Source organism: Dendronephthya gigantea, unplaced genomic scaffold, assembly GCF_004324835.1.
Source record: "Dendronephthya gigantea isolate DGI-Jeju-01 unplaced genomic scaffold, DenGig_1.0 000012F, whole genome shotgun sequence".
Lineage (NCBI taxonomy): Eukaryota > Metazoa > Cnidaria > Anthozoa > Malacalcyonacea > Nephtheidae > Dendronephthya > Dendronephthya gigantea.
The window spans coordinates 1946877-1974591 of NW_021163022.1; the positions used below are offsets into that span (position 1 = coordinate 1946877).

Below are 27715 nucleotides of genomic sequence, written 5' to 3' on the forward strand. Positions count from 1 at the left end.
GAATTTTCAGTTTTCAGAAGCATATAAATTAATTTTTGGAAGCAAAATTTGGAATCTATTGACGCCAGGGCAGTCAAAATGTATTATCGCCAAATAATCAACAAGAATATTATGATAGGTTAAAATTTATTTGCTTTTGGAAAATCAAAAACTTTCAAAAATCGCGCCGCGTTGCCAAATCGCGTCCGGTCTGTGTGGGCCTTAAAGAAGCAGTAAAGTGTCATTCTTATGAAGTTGAAGCACACAAAATTGAAACCGACCCATGTTCTTATTTCAGTTTTTGTTTGTCATCTGACTGAGCAATGCGGAACCAGGCCCACTCTCAGATTCTGAACACTCTCGTAAGTGACACAATGCTGGAAGCAATCGACAAAAACAATGTGACAGCAGTTTCTAAAGCTTTTCACCTTTTGACGGCGTAAGTCATCCGGTTCTCTCAAATTGGAACGATCATTATTACCACTCTAGCAATCAAGCGATTATTGGCTCGCAGAAAAATTTTTGTCAAGAAAATCTTCCACCAAATGTGTCATTCACAGTGGGCTATAAAAATATGCAAAAAGCCAAGCACCAAGCAGCAAGTCAAGAACAAGCTTATAACATCACAAGGCACATAGACACACTTTTGATATGACTGCGTTAACTGTCCAGATTGGATCATGGGCCCATTTTTCATCAACTCTTGTTCACTCTTATCATCCATTTCATCTGGTGCAATTTAGTTCTAGTTACAAGCACTCGATCTTGGAATTAAATTTTTGCAATGAGTGAGAGAGGCTAGATCTAGATTGCTATATACTTCGTCTTCGTAAACAACAAACCGCGAACGAACAACCCGTTAGCCACAATCTACAGGTCATTTTAAAACCGCAATGGCAATGCATAGATGATGAAACTGGCTCAGTTGATATAAATTTATTGTGTCTGAGAATAGTTTTTATCGCGCGGCAATCAGACAACGCATTTTACACTAAAGATTTTTCGCTTTCTATTAAAACAAATTCTATTAAATCGCTGTCGAAGTCGTATGCAAGATTGCCCAAAAGAGATGGCGTCAAAAATAAAGGTTCGTATAATTATTAAAATATATAAGCCTGTTAAATTAATCAATCGAACATGTGTCCGTGACGAGGTCGATATGTCCACAGTTTTTATGCAATAAGCCGAGGCTGTGGTTTCTGTAATACTTTAAAAATTAAACGCTTTCAACGATGTATATACAGCCTCCATATATGAATGGAAACGTCGCGTGTTTTCGCAAGTAAACGAGACAAAAACCTTATGAGTTATGTCCCGGCTACGCATCGTAGATTGCGAGTATAAAGCCTTCTACAATCACTCATCTTTAGAAAAGACATCAAATTATTACTTAAAAGATATTTATCATTATTATTCATTGTTACGGAGCTCTTCGTGGGGAGCTTGCTTAGAATGTTAATTGTCAGCTTAAATTATTCAAGTTATGTCGAAGTGAAGATCGGTGACGGTATATAACTTGTTTTCCAAATTGCAAGTCTGTTATTGACCGGCGATGACAATGAGTATTTATATTCCTGAATGAGGGCAAATAGGAGTAGTAAGTTCACGCTATTTACAACCTCGTATTAATATTGATAATGCGAGCTTTAAATATTTTACTAGAAAAGAGAAAGCCCCTTGTTGAGTATTAAAACTCTAACATCGCTTTATATCAACACGCGATTCACATGTTTCAACTATTCAACACATTGCAACGCATGTTTTATGAATTTGCTCATGGCATCTACGAATTCGCCAAAGAAATCTTATTTGATGAGGTAGGTTTGCTTACAGAGTTAGGAGCTGGCTTGTAGCAGCACGTTGACGTTGTTTATATATTTTATTCAAGCGTCGCGACTGCCAGCAAGAGTATCAGTTTAGAAAGTGATTATTTCAGTGGGTTCTCATGTCAGACAAATAATGCTATGTCTATGAAAAGATTGCATGCAATAGAGTAATAATGACAGAAATATGGAAATACGTGGATTTTGTTTTCATACGTGTATTTTATGAATTCATACCAGGGGCAGGGATGAAGATTCGTCTAGACGAAACTTAGGAAAATATTGTTTGTCTGATAATTTGTCTTGGTATAAACAACACCCGTCTGTTATTACTTGGCACCAACAGCTAAGTCACTACCTTCTACTGTAATTAGTCAGTGTCGCTACACAAATGGATCGATGAGAAATGCAAAAGAAAACTAATAATTTCACCAACTGCATAGTCTGTAATTAGTACAAAATATAACCCCTGTAGATTCTTCCGCTCGACTCATCCATAAATGTATGAATGAATGCACAACACATTCTCTTCGACTCTGTGTTCCGTATAGTTTGTAGTTAATGTAGATCATTTAAGTGAATCTTTCTCTAGTTAAATACGTGGATAGCAATTTTTCCAGTTTACAGCTTCCACCATGCACAGCGACATGGGCCGAAACAAATGCATGCAGATGAACTTAACAAATATTTTAGTTCATTTACATTAGTTTCAGGACAAGTTCGACATCTAAACGAGGCCTAAATCAAATGTCATGACTGGCATGTTGTAGAATGATAGCTTTTTAAACACGTATTGAATTTTCCTATTACATTGCGTCGAACTAATGTTTGGTGATTTTACTTGTCCAGGAAGAGCAACCGCCTGTACACTACAGAGCAAACGTGCGACGTCTCCAGGCTGACCTACGACGAGCAAAAGTTGAACTTAAAGCGGAAAAAACGAAAACGAGCAAACTTTCAAGCGCTCTACAACTTAAAGACAATAAATACAAAAAACAACAAGAATACACGGACACAAATCTGGCTTCAATTGTGTCGAAGTTGTTGTTATTAGAAGGCGAGTTAAAGCGGGAAAAACGAGAAATAGATGAGACGATAGAAGTGAAGGATAAAACCATCGTGTTGCAAGCAGAGCGTATTTTAAGACTGGAACGAGTGAATATGCAAATGAGGCAAGAGATGACGAGGTTGAAGAAAATGTGCGAGGGCAGCATTACGAGAGATAACTTGGATAACACCATTAAAAGTTTTGGACCGTGTACCCTTGATGCATTGAATGAAGAGACAATCTGTTAAATAAACAAACTCTCTCTTTGTTACAATCGTCTCGCACGAAGCCGGTTTAACATCAGTCGCAGAACATATCATCTCATGAACTGACCTACTATTGCATGTTGATCTTAGTATATAAAATATATTTTGCCTTTTATAATTTCTTTTGCTATTTACAAAAGTCTATAGCTATATTTTGTACGTACGTACGGTAAAAATATATCCTTTGTCCATAAATTATCTAAAAGTATTATGAAATATCACTGTGGGTATTGATTTACAGTTAATTTGAATGGCAAAAAATATTGTTTAAAATATAGTGTAAACTAGCTGGTGAAATTTAAATACGATTGTTTCAACAATGGAAATGCATCTACAACAAGTTGAAAACATATTGAAAAAAAGTTTCTTATTTGGTCAAGTTACTTTCCTTCGTTACAACGTGGTAACGATAACACCTTTCTTAAGAAACTCGCACAAAACCTCTTCTTTGATAACCACCATCTTGATTAACGTTGTTGAAAGTTGAAATGGTATCCCATACAGTACATTATATAACCCCAACTCCAATATACAAATGCCCCGTTTAAATACCGCCTATCCTCAACATTTGATCCTTGGTATCCCACGATTCCACTCCATAATCATCGCATAGCTTCCACGAGGCTATAAATTATCAGTAATACGAATATTCATATTCCTCACAGACGGTGTCTTCTGTAGTTGATTCAAAGCCTCCAACAATTTATTATAATCCGTATTTAAAGACTTAATTCTCTGTTCTTGAGCTTGTATTATAACATTTTTCGCTTTAAGCGTTCCTTCCATCTCAGTCTGTTGATCGCGTAGTTGTTGTTCGGCGTTGCTTAGCCGCTCGTAAACGGCTCTTAGTTCTTTATCTTTCAAATCCTGTTCTCGCCGTAGTTTTTCTTCAATTTCAATTTGTCTTCGTTTCATTGCAGCCCGTTCTTCGTTTAGTTCTCGTTGTTTTTCAAAAAGCCGCAACTTGGTATCTTCAAGCTCCCGTCTCAGCTCAGATAAATCTGGTGGCTGAAGAAAGAGGTTGATATTAGTGCTCATGATTGTATTTAGATGAAGCAATGAACTAACAAAGACCAGCAGAGGAGCCCTGTGATCGCAGGTTGGATAATCGCTATGGGCATGGGGGGGAAGTTACCTTGGTACATTATTGTAGGTCCATGCATTACCGTCTAATATTACGTGGCAATAACTAATACTTGGATCACTTTATCTTTGAACTGTAAACATATTGACTTTTGTGCACTGCCGTGAACCCTCACTAAAGCTTAGTTCACTGGGGCGTTTTGCACAAGGGGTATCGATAGTCTATTACGGACAACGACAGTCCATTAGGGACATCGACAGTCTATTATGGATATCGACAGTCTATTAGAAAGAACAATTTTTACCTGTGAGCTTTTGTTGAACATATGATCATCATTATCCCTTAAACCATTTGCTTGGAGCGTTGTCTGTTCTTTGCTGAAAGTAGAATATATATATTGGTTTATGGTTATGAAAGGCTTAATTCTTATACAAACAACGAAATTAGAGCACTGGACTAAGGGTGACAACAGGAGAATGGCGTAAAACTGATATTCGTTATTCGTAGTGCCAAATTAATTCAGTCATATATACTGGCACCTCTCTCAGGGCAATCTAGTTAATATAGCTCTCGTATTCAATATATATTTCTCTTTTGATACATTGATGATGATCTTTAGAAACATTGAAAATGCATCTGAACAAACCTTTGATGGTGAGTAAAACTACGGCCATCTCGCTCCAACATCTCTCTAGACGGAGTTTTCGCTCCTAAACTTCCGCCACTTGAACTACTTGATACAGACTGTCTTTTAAACTTATCAATCCTCCGCAACAGAGGTGAACCCGGAGCATTGCGTGTTTCTTTCCACTCTCGTTCAACATTTAGTGATTTGCTCTCATACGCACCAACGGTTTCCGCATCCCGTATTACTAGAGATCGTGGGCGCGGGCGTGGTAGAGCCCGCGTTGACTCTGGGTCAGAGTGCACCGAAATGATGTCCTCTAAAGATCGAGTATGGTACTTATGACCGTAGTCACGTGGTCTGGCAAACACGCCATCTTCAGGTTCCGAAACCGGCGTTCTGCGCGATTCATCTTTTTGCTCACGCGTGTTAGCTTCCACATATTCTTTTTCAATTTCATTATCCTCCTGTAGTCTTTCAAAATTCCTTGGCAGTGACCCATAATCGGACCCAGTCCACTTAGAGCCGCCACTACTGCCAGAAGATTTAGCAGAACTCGTAGGATTAACATATCGTACCGTGAGTTTTTGCAGGGGTGGTATCGAAGTTGTATTCCCTTCACCTGATGATAAAAAGTCTTCACCAAGATCGCTGGTTGGAAATTCCCGCATTCCATTCGGAGGTGGTGACCGTACCTCAGTGTCCGTGTTAGAACGATTACGCATATCCGTTTTTCGCACATCCGTTTTTCGCATATCCGTTTTTCGTACGTAACTCTTTTTTTTAGCCGAATTTGGAGGATTCGCCGATTGCCCGTGTCTACTTCGGGGACTTTCGGAACTGTACTCGGATGAATCCCGACTTAGTCCGTTACCCGATCGCATATCATAATATCTTTGATTTCGCTTCTTAGTTTCTTTTATAATGATATTCCTGGTTGGATCTTCGCGGCCGTCTGAGAGTTCAGCATCGTGAAACTCCGGTTTAGTTCGTAAAGTAGAAGCCTTTTTTGAGTGATCCAATTTAGTGTCAACCGGCGTTTTTGTAGCGAGTTTTTTGTAAAGGTTTGCCGATAATGTATGTTTTGATAGAATAAGCGAGTTTGGGTTGAATACACCAACTGCATCAGGATTTTGGCAAGCGTCGTTTAATGTTTCCAGAACGAATTGTAGAGGACTAAGTTGACTTAATGCTTCCTAAACATTAGGGAGAAAGGCATCAACATTATATCAAATGACTCGTATAGTGGAGCGAAGCCATCTCAAGTAAGGAGAAAATTGGATTAGGGTGTTTCTACAGTGAGTCAGATCGAGTTTCGAAGCAATATATGCACGTTCACTTTTAGATACTGATATATTCATGCGTTACGAGTGAGAACATAGTCTGATTACCTTGTCCAGTTTATCAATTTGTTCATTGAGTGCATTTTGCATGGCAGACAGTTCTTTACCAAGATCAACACATCCATTGTAGTCAGGATCGTTTTCTTCCGTTTTTGTCTGTAATAAACAATAATGAGTTCAAATTATTATCTTGTTCGTCTGTTTGCTTTCTTTCTTTAAGAAGACGTTAAATATTATGAAAATTACCGATACATTCTTTAAGAACTCTCGCATGCCTCTTTTCTCATCATCAATAAAATAATTCATAAATTCCAAATAGCCCTCTTTTGATTGATCGAATCTAAAAATCCCCAGAAAAACTGAATCAGACATACAGAAATTAATGTAATATTATCAAAAGGTCCCCATGCATTATAAGACATTCGTTATTTGACAAGAGATACGCCTAGTGTCTCACACATGTCCTTATAATGAATATATCAATCTTAGAAAACATGAAAGGCAACTGAGATATTGGATATCAATTTAAACGGGGAGGACTAATAAGATTCCGTATACTTGGTAGTATTATTTATTTACCTTAGTCCATTTGCTAGATTCTGTATAACTTTGGCTACAAGGGTTAACGTTCGACATGTATGCTCGGCTGGATATTCTGAAAATGGTGTTGAATACATAAATTAGACTACTGGAGAAGCCATTCAGAGATGCAACAAAAAGTGAGCGTCACTTGTGAAAAGGTTCGCCCATGCCCCATAAATAGAAAATTCTGCGCTCAGTTCGTAAAAAGAACGATAAAACACCTAACATTTAATTACGGAAGAGGGGTGGGTACACTCGCTACATTCCACTAGAGAATACTACCCGTTTTTCAACCTGGGAATAATATACATGTACATGTAATCTAGTGGTGTAAAACGATAAATATATAAACAAGACCAGTAAAAGTCTGTTCTAAAAGATTACCTTGTGCGAGGCCAAATAGACTTGGTGAAAGAATTGCAGGCACCAAAAAGCGTAGAAATACAGTGCCCCTAAAAGAAACGCTGGATTAGAACAAGAAATGGAAGAGAAGAATAAATGTAAAATCAAATTACTTACGAAATAAGTTTCAGGCATGACGCTTTACTTGAGGCATATGGAAATGCGTCTCGGACTTCAGTGAATATGTCCACTAACTCCCTGCAAAGGACAAAGAAAACTCGAGTAAGGGTTTATTGGTATATACCTCCAGTGAATATTCGAAAGATCAGAATTCTCTAAACCTGGGGCCGTTTGTCCCATCCATGGTGAGTAAATTATTGATATATCGAAATTATTGATAAAATAATAGATTATCGTGTTTTCGTTTATCCAGAAATGGCAAACAATCGCTCCTCTCAATAATTTTAAGTAGTTTCAGAGAGGAAACCCTTAAAAATGGGTTGATTATATTTAAACAATTACTAATGTAGGATTTTACCTCGGGAAATCGTCCGCTGAGCAAACAATGTGATTCCAAGCTTTCTGGACAAGTGCTTTGATGTTTTCTTGATTTGGTTCAAGCTGGTTGCTAGGAACTTTGGACGGATCAACCTACAGAAAAGATGATTTACTTGATGATGCTAAAGTTTGGAGTAGAATAACCACGAATGAAAGAAATATCAATCTATCTGAACAACAGTCAAATTTTTCGATATTCAACAATCACGTTATTTGAATATTGACCATTTAACAACATTATTCATCTATTAAAGTCAACAGTTCGTACCTCGCAATCCTCTTCAAATTTATAAACAGACTTCACAAAATCTCCAAGAGTTTGTTCCAAGTACTATTTGCAAAACCAGAATCAAAAGTTAATAAAGGATTAATGCACGTTTCTTTTATTCCTGCTGGGCCATTTACGGATTAACCTAACCTAACTGGACTGACAGTTTAGACATACGAAATAACAATTTTTAACTGACCTCTTCCCCGACCATTTTCATGTAATAATCCATGGCTTTCGTCGCAAAAGAATTTCCACGAAAGAGAAGGTTGTCATCGCCTTTGGGAAATAATACGGATGATACACAATGATACAGTAAAACAGAAACTTTCTCTACTATTTCCACTTTTCTTTGGCGCATGCGTGCATTACTATAGGCTCTCGCAAACACACACCTATTAAAGCTACCATATCATCAGAAATTTCATCAGATCTAACTCATTTCAAATTAATAACGGAAGCAGCTTGCACTTGAGCTAGGGGTCGTGTAAGGTCGAAAGCTTCTTGTATCAGTTGCATGTATGCACCCTGAATCACACGCACAGCAAATTATCTGTTTACCTGACTTCTCCATCTCAGTGGTCACCAGGTCGATAAGAAACTCTTTTGCTTTTCCACACGATTGTAAAATTCGGACCAAGATCTTGGCAATTTCATCCTTAGCCTTTGCGCTTAACACTGACTCGAGAAAATGACACAAACTGCTGTAGTTGTTCTTCAAGAACTGCAAAAAAACATCAAATACGTTTTAAAAATATTTTTCCATGACAATCACATATTTTTTTCAAGAGTGATATGATAGCTAATTCAAGACGAAATTATTTCATGTTCTAGACTTTCGAAGAATATTTACCTCCAAAAGTTCGTTGTAGATTCCAAGAGGAAGAATTAAGTTACGCTGAAAGAAAAAAGTTTCCGGGTTGATTACAGGAATAATAATAACTACAGGACTTCCTTATTTGTGTCCTCGCAAACGTTGTTCGTTTCACGCTTTTTTTTCTATATAGGTTTCATTGCTTTTCCGGTTTTTACCCTGACCCGCCTGATGCAAAATATTGGCTTGATAGTCGATTACGTCGGCAGACTATGGCAGTGTTGCAATGATCAACTGCCAAGACGGGAGAAGATCGCTTCCAGCTTTATGAGAAAGCTTGCAAGAGCGTGCAATGAACAAACCTGGTATCTAGAACGTATTCTCAGTGAAGCGCCTTCATTATGCGCTGTTGATACCAGAGATATTGGATACCACGTTTCCATTTCTTGACCCAAGGCCAAGGAATTTGTCGGAATGTCAATCGTTCCTGGGAAAGAACGAGAAAAATGATTGAGATGCAAGAATTTCTTTCATAGAGTATAAACGAACATAATATTGTGTTCCGGTGATTATATATAATATAAATACAAAATGATTTTGTTATGACTTGTTACCTATTAAAGATGATTTATCTTTCTTCTTTTTCTTGTCATAATCCTTGTAAACGTTTATCTGAATCATGGAGAGTTCTGGAAGATCTCTGACAAGAAAAAGGTAAACAAGACAACAGTTAAATAGGAACTTATTTTAATTCATTAATATTTATAAATATTTTTAGAAGTTATAGGTCAAGCTTACTCAAAGACAAACTGTTCTCCCCAGAACAAGGTGTCATTCTTGAGACAAGATTTTCCTGATGACTTGGCGTAACAAACATTGTCAAGAAGAAGTTCACAGAAATACCTAAAATGGTAAAAACGTCTGAGATTCGATAAAAAGATTGTACGCATTATGACTGTCCAGGATCAACACAAAATATTTCTCTACCGTTTCAACATATCCTCATTACCTTTTCTTGTTTGTTAAACCTTTAGCTTCAACGATCCACAAAGAGAGACTGATATCTGTCCGACACTCAAGATCTCTTGAAGGATCCAGAGCCTTCTTCACACTAAACGATTTCATTAAACAGCACATGTTATGAAATAGAACAAGATTGGTATATCCAGGTGCACAAGCTATAACATCAACCTAACTCGAAACTAGACGAGGTGTATACAATAGATCAAGTGACCACTGCAATAAACATGCATGATATTGTGACTTGGCAATATCTCTACTCTCAATCACGAGAATGAGAAAAAAAGGAAAGACGGTATGTAAGGTATGCATTTCGTTACACAAGAAAAATGTGATATTGACTCATTTGTCTACGTAATTTTACAGCTCATATTTTTAAATTACGATATTTAATATGCACAATATAAAAAATGCACTGATCACACATTCAATTCTCCTTAAACGCCGATGCATCCCACAAAGAAAATATATAAGGAGCTGGTCGTATACAAAGTAGTCATTAGTCATAATAATAGACCCAAGTAGACTGGGCTGCCTATGGCTTACCTTGAAATCCATTTGCTCATCTCCTCGCCTGATCTGCACGAGAAGTATTTCGTTTCAAGAGAATTTGAAATCACAAAACAATACTGATGGCCAATAATACTCGGATGTACTGCACGCACTTCAACCTTTCCATCAACTGCCAAGTCTACTGAGTCCTAAATGAAAAGAAAACAAAAATTTACACAATGTTTTATTGTTTATTGTAGCTTTTACTGCATGGCGAATAATAACGCCAGTGATGACAATTCAAACAAGCAGTTACAACAATGATAACAAAAGCAAAAAAAAACAACAACAATGACAACAACAAAGGATGACAAGGACAGCGAGGATAGCAAGGACAAATATGGACAGAAAGGACAAATATGGATAGAAAGGACAACAAGGACAGCAAGGGTAGGAAGAACAACTACAAGATTCGACAACTTCGCTAACAAAAACAACGTCAGCCAGCAAGGACAACGATGACAGTAAGGAAAACAAAAACATTAACAAAAGCTATCAATTACAACGTATCACCAGTGCGAATCACAGTAAATACAATCGCCATTGATCACCAAAAAGCCAACAACGACTAGTACCCAAAATTGATACAAGAAAATTGCCCAGCCCGGATTGCTATATTGATGCAACCTATAGTATAGACGAACTCCCACGCGATCGAGTGAAGCAGGCATATGCATATTTCAAATTTGTGAAATCGTTTTAACGTATTAATTATTTGTGGTAAACATATTTACTGAAAAAGCACTAGTTTAACATCATCACGCGTGATACTTTAATAAGGCCGTATCAAATACACTGAACGTTGAAATAAAGACAACTAAGATAGCCGGACTATAGTTTTCTGAAACAATGAAATAACTTCCTAATTTTCCAAACGTTTTACTCAACGACAGTTTGAATGAATAAGCATTCCTATGACATTATATAAAACTAAATTTATCAAATTCAAATTTTGTTTTGTCATTAGTCATTACTATATAAGATATACTTCGGTATAAATATATATTCGGTAAAATGGTAAATTAAAACTATAAGTGTATAAAACTTATAAATATTCTATAATATATACAGAACGGTTTAGCTAGTATGAGTAATGAGAAATCTTACTATAAACATAGATTATAGGCACGATAACTAAAAAAACGTAAACAGAAGGCCAACAGATTCTTTCAAATCACAAAGAAACTTTGTTGATTTACTATATGTATACTTGAGTAATTTCATAATAGCTGTGTATGATCGCATGGGGCTAAGTAAGCATCGATTAGTTCTCACCGGATTGAAATAATATTAAGCTTTATTTATTCGTGAATGTTGTGTGGATTGAAATAATATTAAGCTGTATTATTCGTGAATGTTGTGTGTTTTGGGTAAACAATTATTCGGTAAAATTCAATTTTCGCGCTTCTATATTAACTGTCAATATTTTTGAAATATAGATGAACCTTCGTTGCCATGAAAATATATTATAAAATTCACAAATACCACGAGTGCCAATGCTATAGATTAAAGGTTTAAAATTGTAAAAACACACTTACTGTTAATATATCGCTTCATGTGTATCCTATATGGCGTAAAAGCGACGAGTAAACTGAATTGTTTCTAAATATCTTGTATTGATACGATTATACTCAAGATATTGTTCAAGTAATACATGATTGATTTCAGATGAGTAGAAATTGCAAGTTAATTATCAAATATGGATATTAGACGGACGTATCTCTGTTGGAAACAGGAAGCGTAATCGCTAAAAAGAATGGAGTTGGAATATCTAATTTGTTATGGCATTCCGTTCATGGACAAAGTTTAAACAAGGAAGTGTCTTAAACGTCGTTATCAGGCCCATATATAGCGGAGTCTTGTAACACTATCTAATTACAGTACGTGAAAGAGTTGCTCTTCAAAACGAGGGCTAATTAGATAACAACTAGATAACATCGTTGGAAAAACACAATTTATTTTATTCTGAGTTTACTAAGTCTATAAGAGGAAATGAAACGAACTGAAATGCAAGTGCATGGATTACGTATGTAAACTATATTAGGAAAGAATTCTGGACCTACCATTTAAGAGTGGGTTCCTATGTTAAGCCCCCAAAGACACACACTGTAGCCACTGTGTTATCATATGTAATTCATCGTGCATTATATGCACTATTTAAACGTTGTTTTCCACTAGGGGGAATCATTTTCTTTGTTTGGAAAATTTTTTCTCTTCGTGTGCAAAATTCCAACCATAGTGGAAAACGGCCTCGTCATCATTGCAATGGAAGGGCTAGGTTCAAAAAACCCCCACACAATCATATGCCAGCATGATATAAAACAGCAGCATCACTTAATAATTTGACACCTCTAGGTGTAAATATCGGATCCTTTCAACTGAACAAGGGGTAACCAGGTTACAACAAAACCCCAAGCAGCCGAAATGACGGGCGTAGCACACTCAAGTGGTGGTAAACTATTAAAGCCAACAAGCGGTACAATTTGATCCCCATTGATCTCTCTAGAGTCATTTGGTCAAACAAATACTGCTGTGTAATCGGGTACAGAGCGAGTTCTCATGCAGATGCTACACTATACGAGTACATTTGTTTTGATTTTAGAAAAAGTTCTCATGCAGTAACTGCATATGACTTCAAGAACAATAAAGAAACCTGTCGTCGTTCGAGTAACTTCAAACACTCAAGTCTCACTCTTTTAGAATATCAATATCAACCAAAATAAAAGTCTTTTCTTTAATCTCACAAGTGTGGATGCTGGTGAGTATACTAATAAATTCTTCATGTTAATCTAAGCCCAATGCGTATCGTATAAATTTGCATAAATTTAAGTTTTGTTATGAAAATTTCATGTTATCGCTTACTCTTTTGTAGTAATTATACCGAAGATATTAAGAGTTGACCTTTCCTGCTGCTTTTGATAAGGAGTAATGCATCTAGAACTGATGCATGAAATAATAATTGTCGTAATTACGCTGAAATCGCATAGCTAATGTCACACACATAACTGGAAGTATTTTGGCAGATCATTAACAACATTTCTGAAAGTCATTCCGGAAAATTAATGACTTTCGAAAGAAAATGTTACTGGAATTGTCTACGTGATCATCTCGAGATGCAAGGCGATTACTCTGCGCTATTTCCTGCCAACCAGATTGAAATTCATCAGTTTGTCGGAAAGTCCGTACAGTTTAACACTAATGTTATATTCTTATAACATGTGAGCACTACTTTTGACGTATGTGAATAAATAGAAATGTAAACTAAAGAACTTGAGTGGTTAATAGAATCTTATATTACGTTTATCACTTTTCTACTTTCTATATTGGCCAAGAGGAGAATAATCACATCTTTTATAACTGATAGTGGCTTTCAAGAAGCATTTGAAGTAGAGCAGATGGCATTGAAGATGGACGGTGATATACGTTAGTTGCAGATATACAAGACTACTTTCAAATTCGAGATTAGTTCGTTGATATAAATTACATATCAACATCAATCAACGATGTTTGTACTTCCAAAACAACCTCTTCTGAAGCCGCCTATTAAACTATATGCTGAATCACATCGTAAATGGAACCAGAAGAGTCCAGTAATCAAGTACTATGACGTAGAGATATAAACACTCCTCATATACAGAAAACATCCGCGCTTAGATCATCCAGCTCATATCCTAACACTTCACGGAAGCAGAATATATATTATTAGATTTTACAGCAAATTTAACCTGACGAAGTGTGGGTAATGGAATTGAAAAGACATCTTGATCTTTTCGAGTGCTGTGTCCAAGTGAACTCATGGAAAACCCATACGAAGGAAAAACAAGAGTAACTTACACTAGCAAATACGAAATGGTCAAAATTGTGCAATTCATGAACACTAAAGTTTCCAATGTCTTACATAGGACATACAGTAATAAACAATGTATATGTTTCGAAAGGTTAGAAGTAATCGATTGAATGCCTTTGTATTTACACAGAGGAGCGAGCTTACATGCACAATGCATTCTAAACCAAATACCAAAGTCGCGACCTTGAAACCGGTAACAAACTAGACAATACACTAACTCCGTTGTACAATGCAATTTACGTACCGTTATAGTCGCTGATTCCTGTTGTTGCGAAGTGAACCCAGTCTTCTGCGTATTCGAAAGACCGTCTTTTGGTCTTTTAGATCTAGAACCAAAATATATTAACTAATTTGATATTCTGTTTAGCGAATGTGTAATGAGTCAGAGACATTGCTCAATCATTCTACACAATAGACCGTTTAACTAATTTGAATAAATTAAGATATGTAAATTTTGTTCAAAATTCTTCGGCACACAGCGAGCAGAAGATACGAGACAGGAAAATATTCTAGGCATAGCAACCAGGCTACCGAAGTGAAACAGAATATTCAAGATGAAAAATTGAACTAAATTATATATCTATTTACATTTCAACTTGTATTTTAATGCATGTAATTAAGATAATAGTTAAACAGTATTATAAATTATCTATCTCAGAGCAAATTACTTATCTTCAGTATGACCCATACATGTGTCAAAATTTTGAAGCTATAATGGACCCTACGTCAAGAATGTTTGGGATAGTACGGGGTGGTAAGGTGTTTGTGTTGTATATATTGTTAGCTGCCCAGATATATATTTCAAAGTTAGGAAGAAAATTTCTTTTTATGATTCCAGGAATGTAGAACCCTATCAAATAGTTCGCATATTAACTTTGCAGATCATTTATACAGAGTTCCTATCATCTCCAAGTATATGCTTTCATGCATTTTAACATTCGGGCAGTGAAGGTCGCGATAATCGAAATAAACAGCAGTTATATTTGGTGGAGCTTAAACACATTGCTCTAGGAATTTCTTTCTAGGCTTCCATTTTCCGTAAAACCGGAAAATGGAAGCCTAGAGAAGAAGCTACATTTTGAAGGAGTCTGGTCTAGTAATATACGTGGAGTATATCAAATACCCACAGTAGCCCAAATATTTAACACGATGGATCTGTTTGAGGTAAAATTTTTAACGAAATCCATAGGCTTATATATATATATACCAGTCGGCAGCAGCAGTTTCAGCTGAACGTGAAAATTTGTCATTCCATTATTGGTGACAGTTATAATTTGATTAGGAATAAAAGTAATGAGGTTATGCAACAAACCATATTGGAAAATACATTAAAAATGTATAAAACGGAATTTCAGCGTTTAGAAATAAGGCATTCGAATCGAAGTTAAATTATTTAGAAGATCTTCGCTATATTTTTATCGTATATATTTCTACGATATCTGAACGAGTATTCTATTGATATTTGGCCTTTTTAGGCATTTAGTGAACCGAAAAGCACTTCAAAATAGATTGTAAATACATAAAATACACGTACATTTCCATCCAGAGCTACAGCTGGTCTCTAAAACTTTTCGCGATGCAGCAAATTAATAACTCGCCACAAAACAAAACGAATATACTGTTATGCTGCTATTTAATAGCAGTACGCAACAACGTGACATTATATTTCAAACATATACCCCATCTTACATGAATTCTACTCAAAGTGTCACTTAACTTTCAATACAGGTCAACGAGCAAACAAAAGAGCCTTAGAACATGTTAGAACACGCAACATATGTCAATTCATGCAACCATTTATGAGAGCAGTTTACTCACCCTTCACAGGAGATTGACATTGTACAGAAAACTTCAGCAACAATACGTTAGACAAGCAAAATATAATCTTAAAATAACCTCAAGCTTCGTTTAAACGTTTATATCATGTGTACAACTTTAAAATGGTTTCCAAGGTTTGCAAAAATGACCACAATGTATCCCTATGGATTGTTATTTAAAAGCACAATTCTGTAATAGCTTTCAAACAACAGAAGCACAGTTCCACATGCTGTTTAATACAAAACGGTTTAATTTGTTGAACAATGCCTTCATGCCAGTCGACGGAAAAACTACAAAATTGTTTATGCAAATTGCAGTTAAGGTAGACGGATTAATATGTGTGTGTTTGTGGATTTATTAGTGATCAAAAGAGACAGACGGACTTAACAACAATTCAGGCAGAAAAATAATTTATAAAAGATTAAAATCACGAGGCTTATTATTGTTTCCTGTCATAGCCACACAATAGCATAAAAATTTGTAAACACAAATCTCAGGCAAGTTTTCCTTCTTGTGGAACAGCAGTAGGCTGCAGGTTCATGGAATATTTCAAATTTCGCAATTTTGCTGTATGAAACGGACAAGATTAAAAACTTAGTTTTCTGTTCTCAATGATCAGGGAAAATTTCCTTGCTCAAAATCGATCAATATTTGTTCAATTTGACGTGAATGATGGATAAATATGGGCACACCCACATGTTATAAATACATATTCTTTGATAAAGTATACCTACTTTAACCTCAAAATGGCAGACATTGTCAATCACTCTTAAATACACCATTTTTTATAAGTTAATAGGGGATAATTAAAGATCCCCCACTTTGTTGAAAGAACTGAAGTTTTGGGCTATACATTTCTCCTGATGTTTGGTCTAGGAAAATAAATTCCCACCAGGACCGCAAAACACCGGGATACACAGTAACTTTAACCTGGGTGGCTGGCGGTTTTTCAGTGCAGAAATAGTTTACGACATGGAATGTCTTTCCCATAAAGGCCCAATGAAAATTCCCATTTTCTTGGTACCACATAACATTGTCTTAAACAACTAACGCCCAGCTCCCCTGTAGCGCCCCTCCTCCAACCACCCCCCCGTGCTCCTCCCCATTGCCCCTCCCCCCAAGTTCGAAATGGCATTTCTCTATAATTTCTATATAATTGCATTTCTCTATAATCGTTTTTGAACGAATTACAACCCTTCGTTCGACTCCCACCTAATACATTATATTACATACACTATACTATATTATAACAATGACGTGTACATACTTGTTGATTTTCCACCTCTTTGGAGGGTTCGAGTTTCTTTCTTCGGTGACTTTTTCAAGGCGTCCCAATGCCAAGAGATTTCCGATACCCGACGAGAGCCGACGACGAAAGAGCTGAAACAAAAGTGAAAACATGTCAAGCGAGTTTGAAAAACGTGAAACAGAGAAACCTGACACGTGAAGGCCCGTTTACACTTCACTTTCACATAACATGATATTAATAATATGATATGTAATAAGTGATACATAATAAAATTGATATAGTCTTTTAACTATCCATGTTTTGACAGATGTGAACAAGTGGATAAGTTATGGATGTTCAAATAATAAATGAGCAATTGTATATCAGAACATCTGTAACTATTAGCTCGTTTGCATCCACGGAAAAAGGACATCGAGCCAAAACGTGCTACAAAAATTTTAAGTGTAAATGGTCTTTGAGATTCCAGAGGATTGACATAACATACGATAAGGTAACCTGACCTTAACTAAAGAAACATTTATTAATATTTATACGATTGAAAATATCAAGTTTTAAAATCAAGTTTAATGAATTCATGGGGTAATATTTACAAAAACAAAATAATTAATCGAATAAGATTAATCAGTTTTTTAAATGTACTATGGAAACGTTATTTGTACAAAATGATTCAATTATTGCTTTTCGAACGAGAAAATGTCTTCCCCATGCAACGCAGTTCAAAAACAAACGACAACAGCCTATTATTGTACAACTATATATATACTGTACCAGTTCTAACACCGATTTGGCAGGTTTTAGATTTCTTAGTATTTTAATGTGACTTTAATTAATGACATGCAGCAATCACAAAAAGCGTTGACTATTTATAAACGAAGGTGAAATTATGACGATTTCACGAAATAGTACACTCTATTTGAAAGGGAATAATCCACAAATACATCGCTACAATACCATTAAAATAACATAGACGTGTTACTCAGTATACTGGTATAAATAGAATTACATTGAAAGACATTACAATTTTATATTTACCATCTCCATTATGGAAGCTATCGCGCTTTGTTCGTTTGTCATTTTAGGGTATGGAAATTACTGAAATTATAAGACAGCAGAATCGAACCATACGATGTCGAAAGTTCGTAGCTCGTTTTATGCCAGATTTCATAAAAAGACGAAAGAAAAACCGGCGTGACAAACTATTTCATTTTCAAAGTTAGCTCAGAGTTTTTCTTGTCATATATTTCCTGTTTTCGTGCGTTTGGTCAATATCGAAGTAAGGAACAATGAACAGTATATCCTGAATAATTTTAGATATTCTATATTGTTATGAACGAGACAATATCTATTACCACGCAACATTACTACATACATCAGCGCAATACACATATTGCTATAATTTATATAATGCAGACGCCGTTTCACAAAAGGGGCTATGAAATTTAACGAAAAAATAATCGGTGTGCACACTAGCTATATGACAAGAATCTCTTTAAACACTGGAAGAACTAGGAGAGTTTTCAAGCATGCAAATAATTTCGTTATGAGGCCACTCTTGCTTGCATGCATATACTATTTAATCACCTCTGTATAGCATTGTATAAATACTTTTAAAGCGTGTGACGTGTGTCATATGAGAAGCGTGACGTAAACTCTTTTTAAACCTTTTAGTCTGTAGGATAAAATATATGTAGGATAAACTATAGGATAAAATCACCACAGATTATTCCCTACTAACCATCGAAAACATGCCTCTATTATAACCTTCCTTCCCAGAACACAATTTCTATTCTAATTTGGTACATTAGTGATGTGGAAACACTATATTATAAATAATTTTTCAATTTAATTTCATAGGATACCAATCCCTAACCCAATCTAAAATTAATCTAACTCAAAATACCTATAAGCTCAACCAAAGTACGGTTAAATTTAGTATGTTTTATATTTGGATTGTAGTGCAATACACTTTTTCATAGATTCATGATTATCTTCATAAAGTGCATGGGAGGCTCAACCATAACATTCCATCATTCTTAATCTTACTACAATCCATTTATTGAATTCAAACCAAAAAAAAATTTTTTAACACCAATTTTTGTCCCCGTTAAACTATTAATACACCCAAGCACCCCCGTGTAAAGGTCTGTTCACACGATCCAATTTTGTTGGATCCAATTCACTTCTGACGTATGGAATATAGTCGGTTATCGATGAAGCAGTACTGCATTGGCTTCAGTGTATTTGCTGCTCATATACATTACAAGACAACAGACAATAAAATATCCATCAGAAGTGAATAGGATCCAACGAAATTGTATCGTGTGAACAGACCTTAACATGCATGCAGTTATATTAGAATTTAAAATGTGTTCAGTTGACACACTCTGCTCCTATAGTATACGGTAAAGATTCCCGAACAACACCAATATAGTCACGATTACTTACATAGACAGGTGACGAGGAACGTTCAGGTGAGACCAGATCTCCTAGGCTAGCACACCTTCGAAATGATTCTGGACCTATAGGATAAATACAAAAAAATGCCTGGTATAGCACAACGCATTTGAAATTTACAATCGATACATTTATTTTTTGGTGCAAAGATTATGTTAATTCAGTATACGACCAGGAATAAATGGAACTTGGTAAGAGGGAGTTGTTTCTGTTTTTAACAACGTGTCAGAGCATTTGACCTACAAGTGATACGCATTGAACGTTGATATATAACTATAAAGTGTTGTTTATTTATCATATACTGGCGACTACATGGCGAGGGTAAAAATGAACAGTTTTTAAGTTTAGTGTATTTTATCAGATTAGAAGGTATTTAACGCAGTTTGCTTTTTGAGCAAAACTTCGCGAGAATCGAAGACATAACTTGTCGTATACGATTTTTATGACAAACGTTAACACAGAAAAAGGTCAGTTTGTTCCTTTTTTTATTTTTGGCACATTCATTATAGACCATCGCGACGTTTTAAAACGCTCCCATATAGCTCATAATTGATACAAATCGACCATCTTATCCTTAAAAGGATCCCTAGTTTTTTCCTGTGTATAAATCTGGTTCGATTTCAGAGCTAAGTTTGGAGATAACAAAACGAAATGACTTCCTGCGTTACATGGCTGTAATCACTTGATTTCTTTAACCATTTTTTATCTTCTAAGTTTTGGCGGCATTAGCAGGTATATAAAATCAGGCGTCCTAAAAGGATCTTAAAATGACTATAGTTGGTCTCATTCACTAAATTCCATGGACATAAATGGAGTTGTTGTGTAACAACAAACTTAGGTTTGTCCGGGGATCGGCGATTCATCCGGTTCAGAAGTATAAATGGAATAACGACGCGGGTGTCTGGTATTAAACAAACCTTCGTAAAACGGAATCAAGGGATTGGAATACTGAACTAAAGGAAGATTTTCACTTGTTGATGACTAAGAAAAACGGGCAAATGTTTCAAGTTGTGATTTGCTTCAGCAGCAACGTAACCTATAGTTTTTGTTTTGTGAGGCCAATATTAACTCCACACATATCTAAACCTTTGTGCATCTATAATAAGTTCCTATATAATATGAGGTGCGGCTTGTCTTTCGCTCATTTGATAGACGCGGGCGGTGTTATCAGGAAAATCTTGTCTTAAATTTTGGCCTTATTCTGGCATGAACATCAAATCTTACAGCTGTATAAATATCTATGATTAAAAGCATCCTGCATAGGCTAAGCAGTTTTACGCTTAAAAATTTCCACATAATCCGCAAAGACGACCGACAAACCTGAGAAACAATTGAAGTTTTACCGAAGTTTACACAGAAGTAATTAATATTTACTCAAACCTCAGGACTAATTCAACAAATTGTGAGCTCACACTTAAGCCAACGCTATATCTCTGTGCTGCAAAAGATCATATCCTTTCTACAACAAAACCAAAACCACGGGGGCCCTTACGAGTCACCGTTTAAACCAAGAAGAAAATTCATCAGGCATTATTTCCCTATCGAATACTTTCCTTAAATTAACAGAAAAGCAAAGAGGGATTATAGGGTAATGCCGAACACCAAATAAGCTTAATGGCCCACTCATTTTGAATTAAAATAAAATGAATATTGAATAGACAGCCCTGTCAGTTTCATACTACAGGAAGCCGAGCAATGACCGTGTCGAAATGCCATGTCTGTTGGCGTTGCCCCGTATGACACTGCACGAAAAATTCGTAGTGTTTATACTTTGCGTCATCCCAGGCAAAACATTGCAAAAATTGACACCTACGTGCACCGAGTCAAAGATGAAAGACACGGGCTGTATAAATTTGGAGTTTGTAAATCGTTTCAGCCTAATATGGGTCGGTAGTATCTTGAAGTATTAGATACGGTAATTTGACCAATTTACAACAAGAAAAATCAACAATTACCAAATTACCTCAATTATTGGAAAATGAAGACAAAACACTGAAATGTACAATTAGAACAAATCTCTAAAATCGCTAATGTCTCCGTTTTCGCGACAGTTTGTAGAAAAAAACAGCGTCAAAACTCCTATCTTTCAAACACAGCTGCAAGCGAATGATATTTTTCAATGATTATGAGCGTTGCTATTCTTTTACCAGACAACTGAAATGGGGCTATTTTGGTGCCAAATTAAATAAAAACCTCGAAGGCAAATATTCGCTTTCCGAGGTGCAGATTGAGAATAGAATAGTCTCGAGCTATGACTACTTAAAAAAAGAAGTGCGTGGTAATTAAGTTTGGGTCGACTTCCGCGTATGTATCAATTCATCAATGACAGCGTGTGTCCTCAAGATGCGTTTTCTTGGCTACATTTAAATCTGTCCATATCGTTTTCAACGGTGGCATACTGGTATAGTATAAAATATACCCAAAATTGTATAATCCTTTACACCAGTCTCCATATAGTCACTTTGGGGTACGAGTCAGTAATCATACTAGTGAAGGGGAGTTATTTTAAGAAATGGCGTCCAGTATCTTAAAATTTAAAAAAATAAATTGAAATTCAGCTTTTCGGCCAAAAACCCTTTGTAGCGTCAAAGTTTTCCTTCTATTTATATCTTTCTCACCACGCTATTTTGAAGACACTACCAATATACCTAAGCACCCCTTGGCTGAGCTCGAGTTTTGGTAACGTCATTGCGTCAGCATGGAAACCAGGTTTTTGGGAGCGTAACTGTGATTCCGGTTCGCACTAAGCTTATTGCGCCAAGTTGCCAAGAACGTACAACAATTGCTCTATGTGTGATAATCTTACCGTTTCTTAGAAGATTTCCAAACGACGGTCTGCGTCCCAGAGGACTGTGGATGGGGCTTGGATAGTTTTGATAATCATCATATTCCTAAAATACGAAGAGAGAATCACGGTAGTAAAATTCATCAAATCCTGAAAATAAACCTGAAAATAAAAAAATTTGCACTTTCAATTATCATCTGGCATTGAAAGTGAATATCTTTGATGGAAACTCTATTTCACTTCTTAGTTCGACAGGACAGAACACGGCAAAGCAACTTGAGATAACTTCAGTGCATATATATATATATATATCAGTTCTACAATCCTTAACATTTCATCATTAGCATTTTGTGCGATATAATAAAAACATGACGAAGAGGATTCCACATTTTAAGTAAAATGCTTTTATTAAATAATCTGTACGTACGAAAAAAAAGAACACGAAAATTTTATGATAAAGACATCAGCCATCCCCCCTTCAATGTTGCCTACTTTATTAAAGGGACATTTGTCTACATTCTGAAATGGAAGTGGCGCAGCTAATGACTACTGATCAAATTACAAGCAGAAATACACGATGAGTCAGATGGTCTGAATATTCTTTAAGATTAATGAACCAAAATCCGCGGGCTGGGTGACATGAAATTAATGAAGATGACAATTTCCTATTGTCTGAGACTTAGGGTTTGTCCCCGAGACGATCGGCTTTGAAATCTATCCAGGAATTCTATTTAAAAAGTTAAGGAATTCAATCCTCAAGCTAATCTAGACCTCCCGGTAATTCCTTGATGCAAATTGAAAAACAGGCGCTGTCCAGATCTGAGCTTTTGCACGATTTAGAAGCAGCTAAACTGTGCAAGTGCGTCAAACGACTTTGTGAAATAATCGAAATCATTGATCCCACAGTAGGTGCTAATAACCTGTTATTTCGCAACTAAAACAACAACACATGTGTGTTAATGTATATCAAATGTCTTCCTGTTGTAAGAGGTTTAAATGGTAAAAAATTACACAGCATTTTTCAAAATCCCAGATTATATACACAACATTTAAATATCAATACATGCATGTGTGTTTTATGTATTTTTAAACAACTATAATTGCATGATAACGTTCAAACTTAAATACCGGTAATGTCGTGAATCAAAGCAAGGCACAGATAAGAGGTATGCAGGTAGGCTAATATCGTGTACATACATTGGACATTTTTCTGGTTCAACATTATAATGGAAGCATGTCCTCTTTGATATCCAAATAAACAACTCTTTGAAGACTCTTCAGAGATGTAATTATTTTAAGATTGCACATTAAACCACAAAGATAAGTACTAACGCATATGATAAAATACACACCAATTTTATATCATTTTATACTAAACACTACAAAATTAACGTTTTGTTACAATAGAGTTCACAGATGGCATCGAAGTACAATTGAATGTTTAGTATGCTTGTATGCTTTTTTTTCATCATCGATCATCGGGACTTTATTAATGTCCAACTACTCATTATACACAATAAATTATAACCGAATGAATATACTTCAGGAAAGCATCATATTTGGCGTTTTGGACAAATGATTTATGATCGCCCACACAAATCAGGTTTTGCCTCGTCTATCGCCTGACGTATATTTATCAATTTAACACCGTCTGATTTTAGTTGGCTTAAAATGTGTTGCCTCGTGCGGTAATTATGATTTGATGATTGCATATATTAGCCGGTGTATCGAGACCTGGGCTACTGTTTTGGATAAATTATATCTAGTATAAAGCTTTTTACTGTGAGTACGGACAAAAGTTAAGCAAGAGAGTTTTTCAAAAAAACATAATTCTTACATTTAAAAAGTACGTTGTCGTTGGAAACGAACGCAAAATTTCAGATTCGACAAAATTATATAAGTTTTTTTAAAAGGACTAAATATATATCGGGTGGATATTGAGAGCTATTTTCATTAATTACATACCTATATTAGATTGTGTTTTCAGCAAACAGAAATACAACACTAGGAAACTACAGCCAGTTGCTTAACTACAGAACTTGCGTGGGGTCATAATGTAAAGCAAGGCGTTTGGTATTGTGAAACCACACAATAGCATTTCCTGAGTTTTATAATAGACACATTTTCTTCAAATAAATGTAATCGCACGAGAAGACTGTGAGCTTAAGAATTATTATATATTGATTAATCATAGTGGAGCTAATACATAACATGTCACTGTAACACTAAGTATTTCGTTGAAAAATCGCTTGCGTACGCAGTCGAACAGTTTTCAATATAAAATATATATATTTATCTACTATGATACATCATGGCCCTTGGACCACTCACCACTGATTCTTGACAGAAACCAAACATTGAACAGCACTCAACTCAAATCTCGTTAGTTTACAAGGATCAAGTTTACAAAGTTCAAGATATCCTAGGATCCTTGTTATTAAAAATTTGGTGCTGTGAGCACATTGATTTAATTAAATTAGACCTTGAAGATATCCTTTCCATTTATATTCTTGGATATTTTATCCACGAGTAAAGCTATCATTCAATATAGTAGCCTACGAAATCATTGCAGAACTAAGCTAGTCTAAGCAGTGATTAGCAGCATTTATAATATACGCAGATTCGTGACTAAAAGTTGCATTTACCATAAAGTAATTTCAAAAAATACAAACAATTAAAATTCTGGAAATGGATAAAATATTTATTCAACGGTTCGACTGTCCTGTGTTGCCAGTCATCACGCACTGTGTGACTATTGTTGTGATTTTTTTAGGAGAGTTAACCCGTGGGCAAAATTCCGATATTAATATCTTGAGTAGAACTAGACTTCATCATATTATTCATATTTTCAACACTCGCGCGTAACGACTGCACAATAGAATTCTCACGCTTATAATGCTGTTCAAAATGAAACTTCATTCGTGCCCTAAAATCATGCAAGCTGTTAACTTTTGGTATTCTAGAACATGACCTACAAATGCGCCCAAGAATTGAGCATATAATGGAACCATGGCATGACTGAGCTATCAAAACAAGTTGGAGTTGGGTAAATCAAATCGTAATAATAATATAGTATAAATCAAGCATAACGACCGTACTTGTTCATCCAAAAATATCCGTATAGCTGGGGGATCGCGTTCAAGTACACAGAAATACTCCTTCCAATCTGACGAATCGTATTGTCGTGACTGATCACCCGGCTCGAGTCCTAAAACTGAACAAAGCAAAATTGTTAACAAATGGTTAACACATTTGATGTAATGCCATTGGTAAAATTACGATATCCAACAGAGTTCGGTTATAAACACAGTACCATACTGCACAATTTAAAGATTTGCAATATTTCAAAAGCTAGCGCTCAAGCCATCTTAGTATACCCACGATAACTTTAACTCAGACATGAGAATAATAACTCGTAAACACAAGCATTATCAGAAGCATACAACGCTGTTTTATGCCTCAATATATCCTAGTAACATACTTAGTACATCCAACCAATCTTCAATATATTCCTCAAACATCACAGCAGAAATTTGCCCTCACGGTGTTTAAGATAAGGCGTCTGTGGCATTGGCTATGTAATGGTGTAAATCATCACGCGCTGATCAGAAGCGATAGTATAAGACTATAAGTTAATTTAACCATTAGGACTTTGTCCGCGATAATCGTTAGGTGTTTTGGTATTCAGTGTAAGTGCTTGGAATAATAAACACGTGACATGTTGGGTATACTTATATTGGAGCCTTGTCGTGGCTCGTGGCTAGCGAGTCGAGGTGCATGGTGGGTATCGTGACACCTCTGAGCACTTTCAACACTTGAGTTTAGGGCTGGTTTTTGAGATTGACCGCGAGAATATTTAACGAAGGAAAGTGATTCATCTGCAGCAATTTGGCACGTTAGATATGTTTCGATTGACTTTCTATAATGAATAAAGTAACTGATGTTGAACTGTAAGACAACCCTCGATTCTCTTTTTTTTATGTTTTTCATGTAGCTAATTTGATTGAAACCTGATTTGCAAACATCTTGGTTATGTCAAGTCAAACAAAAGAATCGAATCATATGATGTTACCGCGACCCCCTAGGTCATTGACGTCGTATCCTCCATCCCTCACTTGAATCAAGTTCCCTAAAATATTGGTTTCATTCGAAATAAATTTATGTGTGTTTCTGATATCGAGACGTTCATTCGATGTCTTTTATATTTTTGGGTTTTTCGCGCCTTCTCATCGTCTTTGATTTCACTATATCTGCAACCGTCTGCAAAATACATGCAGCAACTGGTTGATCGTGGGGGTGCTTTCTTAAACCAGAAGCAGCGATAATACCGACACGATTATATGCTAGCCACTCGCTTATATGAACCCAGTTTAACACATTATTGTAGGATTGGTAAAACTCGTTAAAAAACACAAACAAATGTGTTTAAAAGTAAACACAATCAGACACGGATGCTTTTAAAATAGACAAAAAACACAAGAAGGTCGAATACTGCACCCCGAAAATTTGTTGCTGAAATTCACGACTCCGGTGGCATAGGGACATGGTAACATCATATGATGGGAAGAATTATTCAAAAAACCTTCAACAGAAGCAAATTTCAAAGAATACGGTCATCAGTCGACAAAGCCGTCATATTATCAGCAAGCACTGTGATCAACATTGTCTGTCATGCACATGAACTGAGGATGCCTGGAAAAAAATACTCATAAACATATCTTGAATTTCAGGATGGCTCAAGTCTTAGGAATGTGTTTCTTTTTATGCTGGTTAATTAAAAGGTTTTGTTGATTGGAATTAAAAAAAACATAGAGTGCTTAGTGTTATAGACATACTTTAAGTAGAGACGAGAGAGCTTTGGTTGATGGAACTTCGACCTGTTTAGTTATTTCATTTGGAGTGCTCCATCAGAAGTCCACAAATTTTTCCTATGATGATTGTCAAATTGTAAATATTAAAATTTTGAGAATTTCCGGCCAATTTCAACAGAGAACCAAATCATGTTAGTCGAATCGTAACATGAAACAAAGGATTAAGAGCGGCCTTCGAAAAAACGACAAAGGTTTACGGAAATAAAGAGAAGGTCACTTTGGGGCTATGGAGCATCATAAGAGATGAGAGCAATCATAAATTAGTGATATAAGACCTATAAGTTGTGATTCTCCAGATCTGGTATTCACAGGTAATCTACCTTATGAGTTATGGGTCTGTGGCGCATGCTACACCTTTCACAGCAGTAAGAAAACCCACGTTACACG

The 27715-nt window shown here is 35.9% G+C and overlaps 2 protein-coding genes across 2 annotated transcripts; one reads left to right on the forward strand and one right to left on the reverse strand.

Moving 5' to 3' along the window:
• Positions 1-1475: 1475 nt before the first annotated feature.
• Positions 1476-3223, forward strand: LOC114518852. The gene is made up of 2 exons (XM_028538865.1): positions 1476-1796; positions 2652-3223. Exons 1-2 carry the CDS (start codon positions 1707-1709, stop codon positions 3096-3098), a joined length of 537 nt encoding a protein of 178 aa, XP_028394666.1. The 5' UTR covers positions 1476-1706; the 3' UTR covers positions 3099-3223.
• On the reverse strand, positions 3197-26149 carry LOC114518851 (disabled homolog 2-interacting protein-like). The gene is made up of 24 exons (XM_028538864.1): positions 25939-26149; positions 25556-25671; positions 22479-22563; positions 19664-19737; positions 17237-17349; positions 14396-14477; positions 10299-10453; positions 9742-9843; positions 9531-9635; positions 9347-9432; positions 9095-9219; positions 8772-8816; positions 8480-8642; positions 8118-8197; positions 7919-7981; positions 7631-7743; positions 7270-7350; positions 7135-7202; positions 6748-6823; positions 6415-6508; positions 6217-6324; positions 4847-6021; positions 4505-4577; positions 3197-4124 (listed from the first exon to the last, which is right to left on the reverse strand). The coding sequence occupies exons 1-24, from the start codon at positions 25976-25978 to the stop codon at positions 3741-3743; spliced, it is 3606 nt and encodes a 1201-aa protein (XP_028394665.1). The 5' UTR covers positions 25979-26149; the 3' UTR covers positions 3197-3740.
• Between the last annotated feature and the right edge of the window lie 1566 nt (positions 26150-27715).